This window comes from Galleria mellonella, unplaced genomic scaffold, assembly GCF_026898425.1.
Source record: "Galleria mellonella isolate WM207_F2 unplaced genomic scaffold, CSIRO_AGI_GalMel_v1 utg171, whole genome shotgun sequence".
Classification (NCBI taxonomy): domain Eukaryota; kingdom Metazoa; phylum Arthropoda; class Insecta; order Lepidoptera; family Pyralidae; genus Galleria; species Galleria mellonella.
This window is the reverse complement of record NW_026442014.1, coordinates 1977231-2002658: the sequence shown is the minus strand read 5'-3', so window position 1 is coordinate 2002658 and position 25428 is coordinate 1977231. Positions and strand designations below refer to the sequence as shown.

Here is a 25428-nt window from a genome sequence, read left to right as displayed (position 1 = left end):
TTAGCGCCTTAAACAATCACTATGAAACTTAGGACATGCACTATAAGCAATAGAGGACTTAGGCTACTTTTTATTTTAGTCTGTGAACATTATCCGGTTACGAGGACCAAATCGCAAGTAAAAGCTCAGTGTTCAATGAAAGAAAATAGATTACTCACAAAAGAAAGAACGTATAAAAACACCACAACCGCACCGATAAAGAACATCAACATTTTTTAATAGAATCACAGATCATTAGATAACAATATTATTTATATTATAAGTGATTGATAAACAACATTGGGCAGGCAGCGGCCACGTATCAGCAATGACTGATGAATTAATTACTTATAAAACATAATATATTACAATAACTCACCATTTCTATTGGTGGCACGGAATTAATTCTATCTTTGCTGTGAGACTAAGTCGATATAACGATATTATCTATAGATAAAGATGTCTTATCAATAAATCACATGTGAACGTTCAAAGATCCGTTTTATGTTTTTTTTTTTAAGAAGTAAATAAGCTAAAGAAACTATTGGGAGGCATGGAAGAAACGTTATTAGGGATGGGTAATACAAATATATCGGGGGGAAAGGGATTGTTAGTAATGGAGACTGAGAATTCCATTGCTAGCAATATACCCAACCAGGTCGACCTCCTCGCGGTTCCTCCTGGAAACTATCAAGGTTAATTCCTGATGAATTCATCATGATGGGCTAACTGGCCTGTTTTCATTCTCATCTATCACCCTTCACTGGTGCTCCGCCAGCGTATCCCGTTAGCACGGGCGGGGTTACCATACCATTTTCACCCATAAAAAAAATACGTTTATATCAATATCTATATATTTTAGTTACAATATCTACTCGTATATACTGGTCCAATAACGAATGTGTTAAAAGTGTGTTATCCAAAAAATAATATTGGATAACAGATTTTTAACATAAATACTAAAATAGTAATAGTGTTTTCTTGTAATTGTTTATATCTAGAATAAGTTTACTATTTTAATCTTTTGGAGGAAACAATAGAGAGTATCTATCTATCTATCTATAAAATAGATATCCGACATTACAATCAAATATATAATTAATGCCTAAATTAATAAATTCTATCCTTTATGCTTTGCCATTCCTGAGGATTAAGACATTTTTTTTAATGGGTGATAATGGAATGGTAACCCCACTTGCGCTATCGGTATACACCGGCGGGGCACCAGTGAAAAATGATAGGTGAGAATGAAGCAGGTCAGTTAGCCCATCGTGACGAATTCAACAAGAATTGTTCAAGATGGTTTCCAGGGAGAACCACGTGGAAGACGACCTAATAGGGCATATTGCTAGCAATGGGACTGTCAAACTCCATTGCTAACAACCCTTTCCCCCGGATTAAGACATTACGCCACTGTACCCTATAATTTTAGTGCTACATACATCTTAGTCTTTGAATCGAAACATTATCATACAATTAAGGTTTTTCGGCGTTAAAAACACAACTAGGACAGAAGTAGCCAAGCAGATCTATAGGCGACGGTTACCACTTTAAATCAGGTGGGCCAGTTGTTTGCCATAATATGTTGTATAAAACATACCAGATGATTTAAGTTTTAGTTAATTGAATTAAGGTTAATAACTACGTTAAATTTACAATCACACGACATTAATATTCGTGGATTAATTACAAAATTGATATTGTCATATTATTTTTACAGATTGATATTTGAATAGATAAAATTATTGGAGCGTTTGGACTTGTATTGATGAAAAATGTAATGTTAACGACACAGGTCATAGTACTTGTAACATATCCACCTTATAGAATAATTGTGGATAAATATTTTTGTACAAATAAAATATTATCAAATTAAAACATTGCTGGTGTAATTACGTACAATATGTAGGTACTTATAGATAAGCAAGTATATCTGTATTTATCTACATACCTAACGGAATTACATGGCGTCTAATCTAGTCATAGATTTTTAGTTTATTTTGTATATTTTTGTCTACACACATATAATAAAATCGTAAGAGATGAGGTAAAATTATGGTTAGGACAAGCACCAACAGTATTCTAAAAGTTATAGGCGAGAAATATAACTCGCCTATAATTGGGCATTTCATTCAGATGCTGATCTAGTCGGCTGGGTCACATCTGGGTGAACTGCTTAATTAAATCAATTTGTTGTTCTTTTTTTTTACTAACATAGTTTGTAAGAAAATTGTTACTAACAAAATTGGACCGCATTGTAGTCTGGATAATAAAGTATTATTATTATTATTAAAGGAGATAATTAGATTTTTCTTTACTCTTCTACTCAAAGGTTGCCTGGAAGAGATTGCTTTAGCAAAAAGACTGACTTTTGTACTTTTTGTTTTGTTCTTTAAGTAAAATAATATAGAGTAAATAAATATATCACTACATAGTATAAAACAAAGTCGATTCCCGCTGTCTGGTCTTATGTACGCTTAGATCTTTAAAACTACGCAATGAATTTTGATACGATATGAATTATGATTTTTTTAATAGATAGACTGATTCGTGAGGAAGATTTATGAGTATAATACATGCACAATAGAGTAGAGAAACACTGATAATTTTAGAGGTTTCTAATGTGATGTCTTAAATAAACAATTTTTTTTGCTCTTACATTGCAAACGCTGGCTGAACCCTACGAGATAGGTCAAAATAATGTATTACAGTATTTTTTTTTATGGGTGAAAATGGTATGGTAACCCCGCCTGCGCTAACGGGATACGCTAGCGGAGCACCAGTGAAGGGTGATAGATGAGAATGAAAACAGGCCAGTTAGCCCATCATGATGAATTAATCAGGAATTAACCATGATAGTTTCCAGGGGGAACCGCGAGGAGGTCGACCTTGTTGGGTATATTGCTAGCAATGGGATTCTCAGTCTCCATTACTAACAATCCCTTTCCCCCCTGTACTACAGTATTATACATCTTGAGAAGTTCTACAATAAAGTCCGCGATGGTATATGTCTATCTCTTAGGGATAATTGTGGGTTTAGCATTGCACTCGTGCGAAGCCGGGGCGGGTCGCTAGCAAAAAATTAATTAATTAAAATTAAAAGTATATAGTTCTCCAATAAAAGTTTTTAGTGGTGACAACCCTAAATTAGTATGAGCGTTGACAGGTGACTTTATAAGGATTCCCTTCGTTGTGATTACATAAAACAACAGTCCTCAAGATTAGCAGTCCATAAGGAGTGTTATGGGCGTCACAGTATATTCTATGGCAAATTTGGCAAACATGGTACTCGATGAAATGCAGTAGATAGGCTATATACTTTATCCGGTTGATATATCATCTCAAATTTAATTCTCACCTCTATCTAACCTTGGGGTTATAAAAACTGGGTTTTTTGATTGGCTTGGTTTAAAAACCATGTCTTTTTCGTTCATGAAATACATATCTAACACGCAAAATTGAAGTGATTTTTTTTTCTGTAATTTAGAATGGCAAACAAGTTGACACCCTAATTGATGGAAGGCGGTAACAGTCGCCTATAGACATGAGTACCATGCACGTTACAGAGTATATTTGTTACACTTTGTGTTGCCATTCTTGAAAAATAGGGTGTTATGTCTCATTACTTTGTAATTTAATTGCCATATTCCATCAAACTGAAACACAGCGAGGGGAAGGGATTGTTAGTAATGGGGACGTTAGTCCCTATTGCTATCAATAACCCTATCAGGTCGACCTTCACGTGGTTCCCCCCAGACTATCGTGAACAATTCTTGTTGAATTCGTCACGATGGGCTAACTGACCTGCTTCATCCACACCTATCATCCTTCACTGGTACCCCGCCAATGTATACCTATTGGTATACATTGGCGCGGGTGTGGTTACCATTCCATTACCATCCATTTAAAATAAAATAAAATACGCTTATTTCTATGTTTTTCCATGAAAATTTGCGTAGTACCAACGAAGTCTCGATACGGACGGTAAGCAATAACATACAAAATCACCTTAAAATTCATCTTTTTAGCATAGGAAAAGTATTATGGTATTAGAATCATGCGCAATTCAGAGCAAGATCTATCTACGCATTTCATCTTAACCCGTCGAGTTTTCAAAATTGTGTCAAATACAAAATAACGCAAACAAGCATTGTAAATTTACATAATTACAGAATAACGGACGGACCACACAATTATGTATAGTTAATATTAATTATGCGGCCTTCGAGCTTAAGGTGAAATTAGAAACAATTGTTTTATAAGTTGTGCTCTCATCGTTTCATGACGGAGGGGCTATTTACTGCACGGAAGATATCTTACAAACTGATACAAGATTCGTTGTGCACTTTGCATAATAATAATACAATGATTATACCACGAGTTAATCGCGTCGTTTTACCTGAATACCTAGTAGTTATTATTTAAAAATACGTAGGTATCATGCAAACCTGCTTACATAGTTCTAGTTTTTTTTTTATACTACTTAGAATGGCAAACAAGCTGACGGCCCACCTGATGAAAAGTGGTAACCGTCGCCTATAGACATGAGCAGTACCATGGACATAACAGAGTATACTGTTTCACCCATGATACTTCCCATGCGTTGCCATTCCTGAGGACTCAGGTGTTATTCCTCTGTACCTAGTAAATTCACGCCATAGTTAACAAAAAAACCAAGTGTGTCATAGATTAAGGATTGAAATCGAAATAATATCAATTACGACACTCATACATACATACATATCTGTCACGCCTGTCTTCCATTAGGGTAGGCAGAAACAATGGCCACTCTATAGACAAATGAAGTTAGGCTTTTTTTTAATGGATGATAATGGAATGGTAACCCCGTTTGCGCTATCGGTATACGCAGGCGCGGCACCAGTGAGGGATGATAGGTGAGAATGTAAAGACAGGTCGGTTAGCCCATAGCTGCAGTTAGCTATCATAGGTTTAATTTTTTTATGATTTATATATATATATATATATATATATATATATATATATATAGAATTAAATTTGTCCTTACCTTATTTAATATAGCCGTAGCTAATAGATCTTCATACGTCGACGACTCTATAGACGGTGAACGCAGCGGTTCAGCTGCGTATCGAGCGAGCGCTGGCAGCGCTGCAGCTTCTTCTATAACTCTGGCCACCAGCCGCTTGAGTTGGGCATGAGCGCCGCTCGCGTCGCTCGGATGGGTGTTGGAAGCGCTTGATGGGTCATTGTGAGATTGCGGCAAATCTGTAAACAAAAATACATGCTAAAGTAAACTCTCAGACATTATTTACTTTGAGAAATTCTCATGTTTAAAAATCATGCAAAAACGTGCTATTAGACACACAATAAAGTGTAGAAATATAACATGGATGGGACTTATATATACAACATATATATATATATATATATATATATATATATATATAAAACTTAGAATGGCAAATAAGCTAACGGCCCACCTGATAGAAAGTGGTAACCGTCGCCTATAGACATGAGCAGTATCATAGACATAACAGAGTATACTGTTTCGCCCACGATACCCCCATGCGTTGCCATTCCTGAGGACTCAGGTGTTATTCCTCTGTACCCTGTAAATTCACGCCATATCCCACCCTTCAAACCGAAACACAGCCATGCAAACACAGCTGTTTCACGGTAGAAACACGAATGGGACAGACAGGGTACTCAAGCAATCGACATTTGTACAAGACTTTTGTTTGTATGTAAGTATATTTTGCTCGTGGTTGGACTATTTTTACACAGTATTTTTTTGTCACGATACATTAGAACAGCAAAATGTATGCAGTTGTATGGAGATGCTTTTAAGTATCATGGTCGTGCATGACAACAAAAGACATCAGACACGCCTACACTGAACATTCAGATTCTTGACCCTCGGACATCAGAATGTGAAAATTGGACAATCAGACACTTGGATACTCTGATTTAATGTTAAAAAGAGGAAGGATTTTATTGTATTGGTGTACTTTAAATGGATACACTCAGAAACTCAATCGGTTATAAAAAAATTACCTATAGAAAACTCCATTATTAGCGAATAACACAGGCTAATATAGCCTGTGTTATTAGCCTGTGTTATTCGCTAATTAAATTTAAAAATTTAATGTTATTGAAATATACTATTTTGGAAAATTCTGTCTACCCGTGCGAAGCCGGGCCGGATTATTTGTAAATTGTAAATTAAGATCAATTCGCGGAATTCTGATAAGTTTCCGCTGTACCTATTTTGGAAATCGCTATGTGTAAACAAGTATTTCACTCTTTTTTTTTAGTGACAATGAGATATTTCGATAGTTACTACTCATGTCTATAGAATAAGTAGTGACTATCGAAATATCTCAGCCGATTACAAAAACAATGATATAAACCAATAAATTGTTAATGCACAGTATTTTTTTTACATAACTGTACAAGTGCAGTGTCGAGACCGCAGACTGTTTTAAAAAACTAAACAATAAAACATGGGGCACAATCTAGAACATTTACAGATTAGACAGTTTAGTAAATTTAGAACGTGGACACTTTATAAATGGACCTATTAAAATCAATGAAAATAGCTTTTTTTAGTTTTTGTGAAGCAAAGGAAACATACTTCAGACCGTTAGTGAACATTTTGCATAATGTTATGTGACATGGCTGTCACATTTGGTACAATCAGCAACAATTATTTATATTCAGAGTTTTTTTTATATCATCTTTGTTATTTTGCCTGTAATTCTATAAATACATAATTAATAGATTTGTAATGTTAAAAAAATGAAAACAACAAAAGTTTATTTAAATAGGTGACATCAATTTTTAACTAAACATACTCTTCCCTACGAGTAGGTATCTAATAATAACAAGCATTAGAATTTTACTAGTGGAGCTAGTAGAAAAAAAAAAAAAAACTACAGTAAGTAAAATAAGAATGAAGTGAAATGTATATGTAATCATAAAGTTTTTATTTTTGTATTTAAACAACTTCCTAGTGAAAATGCCCATAAAAATTAGTAGTCTTCTGTCTCTGTCTATTGTGTTCATAAAGACACATGGAATATAAAGAGATAGAAGACAACTCAAAACGTATCTTTTTCTTAGTCTAAGTTTTTTTTGTCTATGGCAGTAGTTAAAACATTTATGGTTTATAAAAAAAAATATTATAGTTTATATATTTTTCTAATATCGACACTGAGGGAGGAAAGGGATTGTTAGCAATGGAGTTTGACAGCCTCATTGCTAGCACTATGCCCTATTAGGTCGACCTCCACGTGGTTCTCCCTTGAAACCATCGTGAACAATTCTTGTTGCATTCGTCACGATGGGCCGACTGATCTGCTTCATCCTCACCTATCATCCTTCACTGGTGCCCCGCCAGTGTACACCGATAGCGCGGGTGGGGTTGCCATTCCATTATCACCCATTAAATACAATAGCGACGCTGAATCTAGCGTTGCTCCATTGTTCTCAAAATAAAAAAAAAATCTATATGCGCTTTAATAATCGCATACAAGAAAGAAACAGTAGTGTTATTAGACATGACTGTACGTGAGTGACATCTTTAGTGACGTAATATGTGTTTACACTATACATATATAGCCGTCCAGTGTTGTATAACCTAACATCTACATTAGACACTTTTAACAGTAATAAAGTTTATTTCATTATAATTTATAATTGATTTCCCACCTCGCATGTGCTGGTTTATTTTTATATGGAAGAATATTATGCATATTAAAAACAATCAATTGATTCTATTAATATTATAAATGCGAAAGTTCGTAACGATGGACGAATGGATGTTTCATGCAAAAACTATTGAATGGATTTGAATTAAATTTGGTGCACGGTTAGGGTATATGCTAACTTAGCACATAGGATAATTCACATACTGATTCTGTCCCATTCGTGTTTCAACCGCGAAGTAGTTGTGTTTGCATGGCTGTGTTTCGGTTTGAAGGGTGGGATATGGCGTGAATTTACTGGGTACAGAGGAATAACACCTGAGTCCTCAGGAATGGCAATGCATGGGGGGTATCATGGGCGAAACAGTACTCGTATACTTTGTTATGTCCATGGTACTGCTCATGTCTATAGGCAACGGTTACCACTTTCCATCAGGTGGGCTGTCAGCTTGTTTGCCATTCTAAGTTGTATAAAAAAAAATTATGAATGAAATCTTTTTTTTAATGGGTGATGATGGAAAGGACCCGTCTGCGCTATCGGTGTACACTGGCGGGCTACCTGTGAGTGGTAATAGGTGAGGATGAAAAGGCAGGTCAGTTAGCCTACCATGATGAATACACTTGGAATTCAGCATGATAGCTTCCAGGGGGAACCGCCTGGAGGTCGACCGGGTTGGGTGTATTGTTAGCAAAAAAATTAAAATACTACATCTTAATCGGGACATTTTTTATTGCAGGCTTAATATAATTTTTATTTAAACATAGTTAAGTAGGCACGACTTACTAAGCCCCAGTAGTGGCGTGACTTCTAAGTCAAGTAACAAATTATTTTTAAATTTAGATTATATTTTTATATGTACCAGAGGGAGACTTTGTATGTATTTTTACTTTGTATGTTATTTGAATTCTTGTATATATATATATATATATATATATATATATATATATATACATTACACACACACACACAATAATATATAACAGTTTCCTGTTTCGCCCATTCCTCTGTACCCAGTAAATTCACGCCATATCTCACTCTTCTAACCGAAACACAGCCATGCAAAAACAACTGCTTTACGGTTGAAACACGAATGGGACAGAGGTACCCAAGTACTACGACTTTTGTATAAAGTCTTTTTAATATTTTTTTTAATAATGTAAATATATAAATAAATATCATGCAATCATAGTATGCACTACTCGTATACATTCCTGCGCTAATTAATATAAAAACTCCTTTTTAACCAGACGTCCTTTTTGTACGACATTCGTGCCTGATTCGGAAGGCAATTTATTGCTATATAAGTCTACCTTATGAAGTCGATCACCTTTAAACCTTATTTATGCAATTTAAAATGCCTTGCAAATAAAAAATACGCAAGAAAGAATTTCCAATTAATTTTCACTGGTTCAGACAAACTCGCGAATTCTGAATTGATTTTGATAAGTTTTTTTTAATTGATAGGGTCTAACTAGTTTTCTTATGCAACTTAGACAACTTAGTTTACGTAAACATTACAGCATAATGGATTTAGTTTGCCAGTAACATGTTAACTTTTTTTTAATGCGTGATAATGGAATAATAGCTCCGCCTGCGCTAGATGTTTTTTGTGCAACTTAGACAACTTAGTTTCTGCAAACATTACAGCATAATGGATTTAGTTTGCCAGTAACATGTTCACTTTTTTTAATGCGTGATAATGAAATAATAGCTCCACCTGCGCTAGCTTTTTTTTTATGCTACTTAGACAACTTAGTTTATGTAAACATTACAGCATGATGGATTTTGTTTGCCAGTAACATGTCAACTTGTTTTTTAATGCGTGATAATGGAATGGTAACCCCGCCTGCGCTATCGGTATACGCTGGCGGGGCACCAGTGAGGAATGATAGGCGAGAATGAAAGCAGGCCAGTTAGCCTATCGTGAGGAATTCTATAAGAATTAACCAAGATGGTTTCCAGGGGGAACCACGTGGAGGTCGACCTGATTAGTAACATTGCTAGCATTGGGGCTGTTAAGCCCCGGGGGAAATGTCCCCTGTCTAGGGGAAATGTACACGGCTATTTTTCTAATTTAAAGTTGAATTGACGCAAGTAGGTATCGTGTGGTACTTATTCAAATTTGAAAATATGCTAATACCCAGTTTATGTATGAAAAACAACGTGACGCAGGCAAATGATTTGTGACAACGTACTCATTTATGCTAATGACATTTAATTAAAATTAATTCCAACTATTGTATAAAAGGTGAGACAGACTTTACAAAGGTGATAGGTAGGTAATATATGTATATACCAGAGGGAGACTTTGTACAAAAGTCGATTGCTTGGGTACCTCTGTCTCATTCGTGTTTCTACCGTGAAGCAGTTGTGTTCGCATGGCTGTGTTTCGGTTTGAAGGGTGGCGATATGGCGTGAATTTACTGGGTACGGAGGAATAACATCTGAGTCCTCAGGAATGGCAACGCATGGGGGGTATCAAGGGCGAAACAGTATACCTATTCTGTTATGTACTGCTCATGTCTATAGGCGACGGTTACCACTTTCCATCAGGTGGACCGTCAGCTTGTTTGCCATTCTTAGTTGTATAAAAAAAAAAGTATATCCGCAAAAGTAAATACAGGTATTTTATATTTAGTTGTAATCGCGGTCGCGTCCGTGTAAATCAGTAGGTACATAAAGTAACCTATGTGTTAAGTTAGGCTATAGTTCTATAAATTTTAAAGGACAAAATCTTAAGGATTATATCCTAATATAGAACATAGGATAGGATGAAATTTTTATTCAAATCCATACATCCGTCTATCCATACCAGAGGGAGACTGTACAAAACTTGATTGCTTGGGTACCTCTGTCCCCTTCGTGTTTCAACCGTAAAGCAGTTGTGGTATATGGCGTGTGGATATGGCGTGAATTTACAGGGTGCAGAGGAATAACACCTGAGTCCTCAGGAATGGCAACGCATGGGAGGTATCATGGGCGAAACAGTATACTCTGTTATGTCCATGGTACTGCTCATGTCTATAGGCGACGGTTACCACTTTCCATCAGGTGGACCGTCAGCTTGTTTGCCATTCTTAGTTGTATAAAAAAAAAAACTTATACATTTATAATATTAATAGGCTTTTAAATAATTGTATTAAAATTACCAAAAAAATAAAAAGAATGTAATTAAAGATTCATCAAGAATTAAATGTACTATTAAAATTAAATAATATTCCAATAATTATTGTGTCATTGAAAAAATATTGACGCGGGCGGGAATTCAACCTGTACCTTCTACTTCATACTGGGCAGTTGAGTTACCGTTTCACTAAAAGCCAGTTTCGAATATAATAAGTGAAAATACATTTTTATTTTTAAAATGAGTTTTTTAGATTGTAGTTCTTTAGATGTAATCTCCAGGTGTATTCACAGACTAAACCATTACTTTAGAACACTGTATTAAGATTCGAATACATAAGTATTGTTCGTATCAAAATGGTACAACATAACAAATATAATATTATTATAATATTACTAGTTGACTCGGCATGCGTTGTTTTACCATATTACATTATTTCGAGAACTATACATGAACATTTATCGTACTACAATTATTATATTCGATTGCCATCTTGCAACCCTATTGCGGAATATAAAAATCGCGATAAAAAAACAGAGGTTGATCTTAAAAACGTGAAAATTTTAATTTGTATGTATTTTTCAATGCTGAATCATAATAAAATAAAAATAAAAAAAATTAACAAAAAAATAAAAAAAAAAAATATTTAGGAGTAGGTCACCCTTATCATTGAGGGATATGAAAAATAGATGTTGGCCGATTCTCAGACCTACCTGATATGCACACAAAATTTCATAAAAATCGGTAAAGCCGTTTCGGAGGAGTTTGGTAACAAACACCGCGACACGAGAATTTTATATATAAGATATTATTATTTATCATTAATATAATATTATTATAATTATCTTATAATATTTTTTTTATCTGAAAAGTAAACAAATTATTCATACAATTATTTTTTATTGTATCAAATATGAGATATTTTTAGCTTCATAAATTAATAGATTGATAATTTTAGCTTCTTAAATTTGTTAGTGTAACAAGCCCTTTAGATTGAAAAAAAAAACTTACCTAGTATTTCCTCCAGCCAGAAACAGGATATATACAAGAATAGGGCAACCCCGAGCCAAAATCCAATGAGCAACACCGCGAGGTACTCCCACATTGTATTAGTCGCATCACTGTCACAGTATATTTTCAAATCTATTGTTGTCACATTTGTAAATATTAATTTATAACATTTCTATTGCACTGTAACATAGTGTAACGTACGGTATGAATTATGTCCTTATTGTTTACAAAAAAAAAAAAAAAAATCGAAGAGATAAGACAAAGACAGAAACATTTTTAATTTGATATGTTCATACTTATGCCCCTAAATCACAGTCATAAGTAATATCTTTGGAGATGGATATTGTGTTTCCAGTAACGAAAATTAGAACAAGAATGTGTGGAGATGTGGAGATATCGGTATGAGGTATCGGTATTAGATTAAGAGATTTAATTTATACGCGGATTTTAGAACTTTACAAGATAATCAGTAACAGATAGGTAGGCAGCAACAGAAAATGCAAAATAACAAAGCCAGACAGACTAATCTTCTATAAGAGAAATAGTTTATTGACGTGTGTACACCTATGTATGTTTTTTTTTTCTATTTTACAGACAAACAATCATAGACAATGGTCTATGACATTATTACTTTTATTTATTATTTTTAATCTATTAATTTATTTTATGCGATATCTATTTCAATCATGAATCTATTTTTATTATACATTTTAATTAAAAGGGTTTACTCTTGTATGTACGCCTGTTATTAAATTTCAAATTTATAAACTTACGAATCTGCAAACAAAATTTTTAAAATACTAGTGTATTTTTCACATATTTTGTAATATATACTTCATAATTTGTAATATGGTTTTCGAATAGACTGCGCAAAAGATTAAAATTGTGTTCCACAAAAACTGTTTTTTTTTTTTATTTATTTATTTCTTTTAGACTACTAATAATAATTTATTGTGGTAAGGTCAGTTATTTTGATTTAAAAGCTACACTATTTCACCGATTCTGATATAATTTCTATAAGGCCAATTTGCATAAAATCCTTTTGGATAAAATAAATAATTTCCCAAATCGGTATACAAGTAAAGGAGTTCTGAGGTAACAAACATAAAACGAATCTACTTTTTTGATGTCGGTTGAAAATATTATGCTGCTGTTGCCAACTCACAAGTGTGGCAACTACTGACAAAACTCCCCTTATGGGGAAGGCTTACGTTCAACAGTGCACAGTTTGCATTGGCATTGTGCATTGGCTGTAATAATAATAATAATAATGATTGCAAATAGCAGAAAAATATTATGTACAAAATATTCTAATCGAAATTCGTTTTTCTTCTATTATTCTGTAACTACTCGACTTTGTCTCGTTCTTGTAATATTTCGGCCATCAATTTCTTAAATTCCGGCCTTCATAGTAACGTACTTTGTACTTTAAACGCAATAAATCCGCCGACACAAAACTTATGACGTTTAACATCGGTGTTACTGTTTTGCAAACCATTCAACATTGTTTCCTTCGAACACAAAATCTTGTTTGCCACTTTGTTTATAATTTGCCAATGTTGTTTGTAACTAAGGCAATATTTTTCTCACTCAAGGTAATTGTGTTTTGATAATTAAGCGATTATAAGTTTCAAAACTTTGTCCATAAAAAAGAAGACATGAAAAATACACGACAAACGAGTAATAATTTAAAATAATTATAGTTTCTATGTATAAGTAAAATTTACTTGATGTTTGTCGTAGATTGTTGTTTTTTTTTTTACCACGAAGGTGGTATACAAGCATACAGTCTATCTGAAGTCAAACAGTACTATAGTCTATGCAACCTGCAACACATTATAGGTGTCGCATGTGCGTTGTTTCATGATTGATAATTATGAACGAATAAACAGGTAAGGCTATTGTTTTTGTGCTGTCAGAAAAGTCACTTAAACGTAGGTAAATTCATTGTGAGACATATTTAAAATGGTATTTGATTAATGATATGTGATAAGGATATCCTTACTATAATAAGCCGCAAACGGTATATAATGGGGGGGGGGGGGGGAGGAATGAGGACTCAGGTTTTATCCCTCTCTACCCTGTAAATTCACTGCCATATCCCACCCTTCAAACCGAAATACAGTCATGCAAACACAATTGTTTCACATATCTGTGTTAGGTAGAAGCATGTTTTTTTGTAATGGGTGATAATGGAATGGTAACCCCGCCCGCGCCATCGGTATTAACCGGCGGGGCACCAATGAAGGATGACAGATGAGAATGAAAACAGGCCAGTTAGCCAATCATGATGAATTCATCAGGAATTAACCATGATAGTTTCCAGGGAGAACCGCGAGGAGGTCGACCTGGTTGGGTATATTGCTAGCAATGAGATTCTCAGTCTCCATTACTAAGAATCCCTTTCCCCCCCGCTATACCTGTGTTAGGTAGAAGCATGTTATAACTATGTAATAAATAAATGAACATGTTTTAGTATAAATTGACAACTGTTGTCATAATACTTGTAAATAATATGAACTCAGCCTCATAAGTCATGGCGTTATTATATTTTTATGTTAATTAAAGAATAAATAATTAATAAAAATATTTCTCTTAAAGATTGCGTTTTTTTTTAATGGGACCTACTTTTGTTGTGATTAACGTAATTATGTGATCTGATGCAAATTTGAATTAATTATGGTTAGGACTAATTTTTATTTCGAAATCACTTGGCCAGCTGATTACATTCTTCTCTGTAGCTCAAGTTTTATATTTTTTCAATTATTTTTTAAGTTTCTTTAACGTTAAAACCTAATTTACAATTATATTTAGGTATTCATATTAGCCTTTAACTGTCCGCTGCTGAACATAACCTCCCTTTGGGTTTTTTTTTATACAACTTAGAATGGTAAACAAGCTAACGGCCCACCTGATGGAAAGTGGTAACCGTCGCCTATAGACATGAGCAGTACCATGGACATAACAGAGTATACTGTTTCGCCCATGATACCCCCATGCGTTGCCATTTCTGAGTACTCTGGTGTTATTCCTCTGTACCCTGTAAATTCACGCCATATCGCACCCTTCAAACTGAAACACAGCCATGCAAACACTGCTTCACGGTTGAATCACGAATGGGACAGAGGTACCCAAGCAATCGATTTTTGTACAAAAAATACATATATAATACTTAATTTAATTAGATTTTAATTGATTAAGTAATTAATTATAATATAAGTATATATGTAAAAGCATATACATAAATTTGTATTTTTGAATGACTCGATGTTCGTTATTCAAGCGCGCTTTAATCGGATTCGATTGAAATGTTGTATAAGGATAAACGAAGCACGGGATCGTTCATTATTATCATTTCAGCCATCATCCGTCCACTGCTGGACATAAGCCTCCCCATAGACTGCCATAAAGAACGGTCCTGAGCCACCTGCATCCACCTGACTCCCTGCAACGCATTTCAGGTCGTCACTCCATCTAGTGGGGGATCTGCGTGAAGGACGGGATGTAAGCGAGCAAATTCGCGGGAAATAGGTAGTATTACAATAATATTAGATACACGCATCGAATGTCGATACCGTACATTACCAAGAAATGAAGTTTACACTAGCTGAATACGGGATTAGGTTATCTAGGTCGTAAATTGAATTACAGGTGTTTACGCGAAGGAATTTCACCAGAATATAGTATTAACGTAGCAATGACCTTAAATAATAGAGTAACAGATTCCACAACCTTTAAAGGACGACCTCGTGGCTGAATACAAATAAGTTGTTTAGTACATTACGCATTCAACATATCGACATACACTGTTTTACAGTAGACATAGTAGTATGAAGGTTCAATCGGGCAGTAAGTCACATATAACTGTATGTTGATATACATATACACACACACGCATATATATATATATATATATATTATAGATTATTTATTTGTTTGTAATATTTTTTTTATACAATTTAGAATGGTAAACAAGCTAACGGCCCTCCTGATGGAAAGTGGTAACCGTCGCCTATAGACATGAGCAGTATCATGGACATAACAGAGTATACTGTTTCGCCCATGATACCCCCCATGCGGTGCCATTCTTGAGGACTATGTTATGTCTCTGTACCCTCTAAATTCACGCCATATCCCACCCTTCAAACCGAAACACAGCCATGCAAACAACTGCTTCAAGGTTGAAACACGAATGAGACAGAGGTAACCAAGCAAACGACTTTTGTACAAAGGCTCCCTCTGGTATACTTTGTATACATATTAATATGATTACGCGCGGAAGATGGTACCGGACCTCCACTAACGCTGGTGACTAGATATTAAGTAATCCATGTTTATGCGCTTTCAAACGCTTTCCTTGACCATTTCCTTGTCAACACACAAACGTCGTCCGACCACTTTCATCTTGCAATCACGGATAATACGTGCGCACATTGCAACGTGAATGCAACTGCAGTACAGTGAGTAACCGCTTAAGAAGTATTGAAAGCTGAGACCTTTGATGGAAACTAGTAGCAGCTGGGTCGATTCCACGTAACAAGATTTGAAAGCAACTATAGCTATATTATTTTTGACATAACACGTAAAACAAATTTCTGCTCATTTTATCTAGTAACAGAAAAGAGAGTAATGTTTTCGGATGTATTTATATCACATTGTTTGTATTTATGTTTTATACTTTTTTTTTATACAACTTAGAATGGCAAACAAGCTGACGGCCCACCTGATGGAAAGTGGTAACCGTCGCCTATAGACATGAGCAGTACCATGGACATAACAGAGTATACTGTTTCGCCCATGATTTCCCCCATGCGTTGTATTTATGTCTATATGTAATATACAATGTATGCTCCCGGGGGGAAAGGGACTGTTAGTAATGGAGATTGAGAATCCCATTGCTAGCAATATACCCAACCAGGTCGACCTCCTCGCGGTTCTCCCTGGAAACTATCATGGTTAATTCCTGATGAATTCATCATGATGGGCTAACTGGCCTGTTTTCATTCTCATCTATCACCCTTCACTGGTGCCCTGCCTGCGTATCTAGCGCAGGCGGGGTTACCATACCATTTTCACCCATCCAAAAAAATGTATGGTCCCATTACACCACCTCTACCCACCTCTTCTTTACCAATAGGTGTCGTGAGAGGCAACTGAGGGAATTTAATGAATAAGGGATGGGCAGTAGCGACCCTCTTAAAACATCACCAAAGCCTTGCGGTTGCCAACTTGTCTGCCAAGCGTGGTAACTATTGCCATGTCCTCCCCCCCCCCCTTTGGAGAGTTCATGTTAAGTAGTGGACAGTCAACGGCTGATATGATGATGATGATGTAAATATTATGATGATGTAATAAATTTACCAGAGGGAGATTTTGTACAAAAGTCGATTGCTTGGGTACCTCTGTCCCATTCATGTTTCCAACCTGAAGCAGTTGTGTTTGCATGGCTGTGTTTCGGTTTGAAGGGTGGGATATGGCGTGAATTTACAAGATAGAGAGTAATAACACCTGAGTCCTCAGGAATGGCAACGCATGCGGGGTATCATGGGCGAAACAGTATACTTTGTTATGTCCATGGTACTGCTCATGTCTATAGGCGACGGTTACCACATTCCATCAGGTGGGCCGTCAGCTTGTTTTCCATTGTAAGTAGTATAAAAAAAAATTTGGTATAACGTTTATGAGAAAAGAAATGATAAAGTTAATATAATATGTACTCGTTAACTTTTTTTTTTATCTACCTCACAGGTAGACAGGTAGACAGATGTGACGAAATACATGCTGAATGCAGTAACGAGTTGGCCCTATACAAACGACCAGTCAACTTTTACGTAATTATATATGAAAATAATATGCATAACTTCATAAATAATTTCTTCAAGTAAATCAGTGAACCAGATAAAACCAGTTTCGATTTGTGCCATGGGTATCGTAATATTTACGAGGTTATATTATATTATTTCATTTCCGTAATACATTTTTGTCTACGGCAAAGGCAATCAAGTATACAGCTTGCTAGTGAGTCCTGATTTCAAAAAGTTCCTAATTTGTCGCAATTTTTTTCTATATATTAACAGGTGTCTTTATTTGAGATTTAGATTTTTACAATTGATTGAATATATTATATTATAATTTATTGTAGAAATAGACCGTGTGGTCCCGGCTAGAATAGACCACCCCTGCCAATCCCGTGGGAGTGATAAAAAACAACTAAGAAACGGCAAGGAGCGGGCAACAGCGTCTTTCTTAAAACATCTCTAAAGCCTAACTGTAGTTGCCAATCCGACTGCCAAGCGTGGCAACTACTGGCAAAACCCACCAAGGGGAGGCTACACTACTGACGAGCTGATACGATGAATGTAGAAATATGTTCTTTTTTTAAATTAATAATGTATATATTTTTCTCAGCAGATAATTTCGAACCCAGCGTTAGAATAATAATAAATGACGATTTAAAAGAGCTTGTAAACAAATGTATAAATGGAGATGGTCCCTTTTATTTTTGTGTATGTATATCTATATTTTATTTTATCTACAGATCAGTACCTCTCTCTTTTCATTTAAGAGTTTTTTCTTGTCGGTGCAACTAATTCATGCATCTTCTTCCAGCCAGCTCTATCCCAGGCCAAATCTTTAACCTCCCTATACGGCATAACACCTAGTGTTTCCTTTATCTATGCCATGTAATTTTTTGTCAGTTTTCCTCTTCTTCTTTTACCCTCTATTTTGCCTTCCAGTATGCTTTTTAAAATCGTCATATCCTATACAGTGGCTCAGGGTTGTGTTTCTTCTATTCTCTATTGTTTTTATTAAATCACTACCAATTATCGTATAATATCATCTTTATTTTATATCTAAATGTATGTAATTTCATAGAATACTCGCGTAATCCCTTCAAGTAAGATGTTTTTGTGATAATTATATTGATATGAGTAAATAGGACAGTCTGTTAAACAACCGCGAGTAATGAGCGAGTGTGACAGGTGGTTAATTAACTATTTTGTAATTGCAAGCTGGACTTGCAACTATCGTGTTATTACTCAACTGGTTTGAGTATTATTTTCTATATTTGATCAGCAAGCTGAATTGGCAATGGCCTGGTCACATAGCTCGAAGAACCGATAACCGATGGGGAAGAAAAGTTTTCGAGTTGCGACCACGTACGGGTAAACGCAGTGTAGGAAGACTCCTTTAATAGATGGAGTGACGACCTGAAATGCGTTGCAGGGAGTCAGTGGATGCAGGTGGCTCAGGACCGTTCTTTATGGCAGTCTATGGGGAGGCTTATGTCCAGCAGTGGACGAATGATGGCTGAAATGATGAATGATGATTAAATATGATTAATTGGTAATTAGTGATAAAGTTTTTTTTGTTATTTTCAATTAGCCAAGTTGGCAAATTTTATTTTTGCTCCTACCGCTAATTACACATTTTCCGGGATGAAAACTATCAAATCTCTCAAGTTGGAGTTAACAATATATATTTATATCATTAATATTTTACCGTTAACTGTCCGCTGCTGAACATAAACCTCCCCCTTATGGTTTTGCCAATAGTTGCCACGCTTGGCAGGCGGGTTGGCGACCGCAATTAGGCTTTTGATGATGTTTTAAGAGGGTCGCTACTCCCCTGGTCTAATTGTTTTTTTTTTTTATGCAATCATCAAATGCAAATCATCAAAAGCCTAATTGCGGTCGCCAACCCGTCTGCCAAGCGTGGCAGCTACTGGCAAAATTTTCCTTATGGGGGATGCCAATGATATGTTCAGCAGCGGACAGTTAACGGCTGATGTGAACAACTGACTGGACACATTAAGCGGTCCCTTTTTATTAAACATAAGATGGATAATTACATTATATTTTGTACGCCTCGGAATGCAAACAAATGGACGATCTGTAGCTCAATTCCCATAATTAAAACAGCAACGGTATCAGTAACAGAGCCGCTGCGATTAGCACCTCATTCATGGAATACATTTGTAGTCTGATCCTTGTATGGTTTCGATTTTAAAGTCATTCAGTTTTGTATTCAAATGTACTTCTTATTTAAGATATTTTTTTTCTCTTTTCTATTTCAAGATAGCCGTGTTGGTCCCGGCCACTCCTTCCTTATAGATACCTTTAGTGACTAAAGGCTTAATTGCGATTGCCAACCCGCTTGCCAAACGTGGCAACTACTGGCTAAACCCTCCTTATGGGGGAGGCTATGTTCAGCAGTGGATAGTTAATGTTTGACATACCAACAACAAGATATTTTTTACAATTCAGGGGTATTATTAAAAATGATAATTTAAATTGAAATAACTTTAAATTATAACATTTATTTTGAAATTTTAACTATATATATATATATATATATATATATATAATATGTTTACAAAAATAAAATTAGGATATTTTATGGAATGATTCACACAAGCGAAACAGCGGGGTAGAGCTAGTATTTTATAATACCACGTAACAGAGTGGTGACTGACTAATAAAGAGAGCGTTGTTTCCTAACACATACGTTTGCTTTTTTCACCGGCAGTTATTCTCGTTGAGTGGCCTCTAGGTACGTTTCCTTATCATTGCTCAAGAATCGTGATTACTGAATACCGATTAGGCGAATCTGTATTTTTAAGCGAATTTAACAAAATGAGGTCATCGATTCGACGGTATTTGATTGTGAATATTACTGCTATATCTTCGCCGATTCTGTATTGATATTGGTGATTGTTTTTCTAATTAATAGGACTGGGGGGAAAGGGATTGTTAGCAATGGAGTTTGACAGCCCCATTGCTAGCAATATGCCTTATTAGATCGACCTCCACGTGGTTCCCCCTGGAAACCATCGTGAACAATTCTTGTTGAATTCGTCAGGATGGGCTAACTGACCTACTTCATCCTCACCTATCATTCTTCACTGGTGCCCCACCGGTGTATACTGATAGCGCGGGTGGGGTTACCATTCCATTATCATCCATTAAAAAAAAATAAGACTATCGTTAGGTCAGTAGTAAAGCAATTCTGTTTCTATGTAGGAGTTTTATAGAACGATAGTTCAAATTAAAAATGTTATTATACATAAGTATATAAAATTTTAGCGATATGTTTTCGAACATGGAATAAAATTAAGTCTAAATCATTTAGCATCCTTTTAAGAGACTTCTAACAGAGATATTGAATATTTTTCACAGGGGGGAAAAGGGATTGTTATCAAATGGGACGTTAGTCCCCATTGCTACCTCCACGCGGTTTCCCCTGGAAACGATCGTGACTAATTTATGGTTGTATTCGTCACGATGGGCCAACTGACCTGCCTTTTCATTGTCATCTATCGTCCCTCACTGGTGCCCCGCCAGCGTATACCGTTAGCGCAGGCGGGGTTATCATTCCATTATCACTCATTAAAAAAATATTTTTCACAAAAAAGAAATAAGTTTTTTTAAATAGCTGAAAATGGAAAGATAACGCTTTTTTTATACAACTTAGAATGGCAAACAAGCTGACGACCCACCTGATGGAAAGTGGTAACCGTCGCCTATAGAGTAGTACCATGGACATAACAGTATACACACATACTGTTTCGCCAGAGTCAGGTGTTATTCCTCTACACCCTGTAAATTCACGCCATATCCTACCCTTTAAACCGAAATACAGCCAAGCAAACACAACTGCTTCACGGTTAAAACACGAATGGGACAGAGGTACCCAAGCAATCGACTTTTGTACAAAGTTTGCCTCTGTACACTATTCGAATACGCCTGGCGGAACACCAGCAAGAGATGATAGGTGAGTATGAAAGCAGGTCAATTCTACAGTAATTAATCATAGCGGTTTCTAGGGAAAACCGCGTGCAGGTCAACCTAATAGAGTATATTGCTAGCAATGGGGCTATTAGACCCCATTTCTAACAATCCTTTTTCTCCCTCATTATTTAGGTTAGGTTAGGTTTAAAATATCCATATATAGTAATAATCTTGGCAGATATTTAAAAAAGAAGCCAGAAATCGCGTTATAAATTAATCAAATTAATAGATACCTACATTTAAATGAAAAAGCACTAGGGTTGAATCTGATGAAATTCTATATTGCTAGCAATGGGATTTTTAGACCTCATTACAAACAACCCCTTTCCCCCCAAAAATCTTTGATTTTTGAATCTTTTTTTTGGTTGAATAAAAAAAAAAAACTTACACTAACAGAATAGATTTGTAAAAAAAGATTATAGAAAATTCATCTGTTAAGAAGTTTAAATAGGAGATGAAAATTTGTTAAGAAATATCATCGGCCATAAGGTAAACGGAGAGACAAAGTTCTCAGAAAAATAAAACAAAAAAAAAACAATTAACTAACATACATATTTTGTTTAATACTTGTTTTACGTCGACTCACTTGTACGTCATCGTTCCAAAAAGGACACAATATACTTATTAGCAGCTTTTATTGCCTTTTTAGTGCCATACAAACAGAGGAGATTAAAAATTCTTGTACATTTTTTTGTGTATGTTAAATGTTGCCATTTATAAATATATTTTATTATTAAATTTTTTTGTAATCGATATAATAAAGTTTGTTTGTTGACCGTGTGGGGACTTATTAATTTTACGACGATAAATGTTGTTTTTTTCGAAGCATTCTTAATTTAAAATTTGTTTGTAGACAAACAAAAAAGGGTTTCAGAAATGGGTAAAGAGGTTTCTTCAAGGTTGGCGACGCGCGCGTAATGCCCTTGATATTGCTAGCTTTCATAGGCTACGGTAACTGTTTACCATCAGGTGGGCCGTATGTTTGTTTGCCACCTCATTGGTATAAAAAAACAAGTTAGTGTTCTAAATTAAAATCTTTTAAATCTAACTTATCTTAGATACGTATTAATAATTGACCTCAAGTAAGTCACTTAAATTTTGCCGTGTCGTCCCAGCATAGAATAGGCCATCCTTTCCTTTCCTGTGGGTGTCGTAAGAGGCGATTAAGGGAGAGCGAGGGATGGGTGGCAGCGTCCCTCTTAAAATATCTCCAAAGCTTAACTGCGGTTGCCAATCCGCCTGTCAAGCGTGGCAACTGGCAAAACCTTTAAGGGGGAGGCTTATATTCAGCAGTGGATGGTTAGAGGCTGATGTGATGATGACGAAGCCACTTAAAAATGTCAATAAATTATCACGTAGATAAATCCGTGATTACACAGCGGTTAAGCGTGTTCTGATGATCAGCAGGCAAACATGATTTAAGCTATAATGATCTCACATGTCGCGTTGATCAATGACAGCTGAGGCAATGAATTTAATTACAACAAACGAGTTATAAACTAGTTTTGATTCGCGAATTTGTCCGCGGTGATCCTGTTACACTCTAATACGTGTTATATGGCGAGTAGGTTTTTAAGGCGAGGGATGGGCAGCAGCGTTCCTTTTAAAACATCTCTAAAAGCCTGCGGTTGCCAACCTTATTTGCCAAATGTGGCAAGTACAAAAGTCGATTGCTTGGGTACCTCTGTCCCATTCATGTTTCTACCGTGAAGCAGTTGTGTTTGCATGGCTGTGTTTCAGTTTGAAGGGTGGGATATGGCGTGAATTTACAGGGTACAGTGGAATAACACTTGAGTCCTCAGGAATGGCAATGAATGGGGGGTATCATGGGCGAAACAGTACACTCTGTTTTGTCCATGGTACTGCTCATGTCTATAGGCAACGGTTACCACTTTCCATCAGGTGGGCAGTCAGCTTGTTTGCCATTCTAAGTTGTATAAAAAAAAAACAAAATTTCAAGTTATTACATTGATACATACAAACAAATAACTTAGATATGTATGTACTGCTTAATGAGAGATATTGCGTGATCTTGACGGAGCTCTAAACATCATGTTGATTTAATTACTCATTACAATGATAAGGTTTTTAATCTCCACGCATCTACAAAAATAATTAAAAACATGTACATCTGTGAATGTTACATACATACCATACATAACTAGTTTTTACCCGCGTCTTCGTTCATATGAAAGGGATATATTGATTCGCTGGGTGGCGTGTCTTTCTTCAACTCAAATACTACCGGTACACTAATTTCCATGATTGGTTTTAGCCGTTTATGCGTTAAGAAGTAACAAGTAAATAAATAAATAGTTTATACGTACACTTACCTCCTAATTCATGAAAACGTTAAATTTATTCTTTATTGTACACAAAAGTTTATTGAAATGTAAAAACAAATATAATAGTGCACAAGGGCGAGCTTATCTCCAATAGAGATTTCTTCCAGCAAACCCAATATGAGAAAACTGACAGTTCATTATTATAAAGCTACTTTAACTATTGAACTGTTGCGTCTCATTAATTATATTAGAAGAACCAATAAAATAATCTATGACTCGAACAAAGTAACCAGCAAGATTAAGTTTAAAAAGTAAAAAAAACAAAATAATAAAATTAAAAAAAAAAAAACAAAGCGAATAAAGTTTATAAATATACTCTTTATTTTTCTAGCAATAGGACTTGCCTGGCCATTACCAACAATCCCTTTCCCCCAAATATTATGTTATAATGCATTATTGAACTTATTTTAATCTACATTAAGAATCATAATCTAATTGGTAGAAACCATTAGGTTTGTATAGACGATTATAATTTACCAGAGGGAGACTTTGTACAAAAGTCGATTGCTTGGGTACCTCGATCCTATTCGTGTTTCAACCGTGAAGCAGTTGTTTGCATGACTGTTTGAAGGGTGGGATATGGCGTGAATTTACTGGGTACAGACGAATAACATCTGAGTCCTCAGGAGTGGCAACGCATGGGGTGTATCATGGGCGAAACAGTATACTCTGTTACGTCCATGGTACTGCTCATGTCTATAGGCGACGGTTATCACTTTCCATCAGGTGGGCCGTCAGCTTGTTTGTCATTCTAAGTTGTATAAAAAAAAGACGATAATAGTCAACTTTCTATCAGGTCGCGTAAAGTTTTCATCATTTGCATCTGTTAAAAAAAAAAAAAAAACTAAATACAGTTCCCATAGAGTTCGCCCGCCATTTTCCCAGCGTAACAACATGTCGCGCGCATCTCAGATATTATGCTCGCATGACGTGTGGGAACGCAGCGCGATTAAACGAAGATGTTGCTTTAACTAGATTTCGCAAGCATTACAGCATAATTGGTTTGGGTGCCAGCGACGTGTTGACTTCTATTGGCTAACAGAACAATCAACCCGTCTTACGTTACAGGTACAACTGCGCGTAACTAAAAACGGGCAATTAGAGCTGTCCCTCGCAACTTCGCCCGCCACAAACTGTGTATTATGGTTCCAATGACATTCCCAAATATTCTTTACTAGCTCTTAGCCGTGAATTCGTCCGCATAATCGGAATATGTGCTCGAGCCTTAATATATGAGATACGGAACACAGTTATTATAAAAATATAACTAGTCGATACATTGGTCATTGGTGTTCTACAGTGACAGGTAATGTATTGTTATGTTACAGTGTTGCCAATATAAAGAACACAGATAATATATGATATATGGAACAATATGTTTATCGACTGTGAACTGTACTATGAACAATGGTCTACATCCTTCTCCATTGCATATTACGTTTTTATAGTTTATTTTGAAAAACACTACTTTTTTTAATTATTAAAACAATAC

General features: G+C 35.6%; 1 protein-coding gene across 10 annotated transcripts in view; it reads right to left on the bottom strand.

The window, feature by feature from the left end:
* Nucleotides 1–25428, bottom strand: part of LOC113518558 (uncharacterized) — a 142215-nt gene that overhangs the window by 11060 nt on the left and 105727 nt on the right. For 7 of the 10 annotated variants that reach the window (XR_008252607.1, XM_052892865.1, XM_052892862.1 and 4 more), the window contains one exon: nucleotides 5006–5223. Coding sequence is in view for 9 of the 10 variants with exons in the window: in XM_052892865.1 (XP_052748825.1) it covers nucleotides 5006–5223 (218 nt within the window). In the remaining variant the exon portion in view is untranslated. Of the gene's footprint in view, nucleotides 1–5005; nucleotides 5224–11800; nucleotides 11981–25428 lie in introns of all 10 variants that reach the window. The other 3 variants (XM_052892869.1, XM_052892868.1, XM_052892870.1) reach the window with 1 other exon arrangement.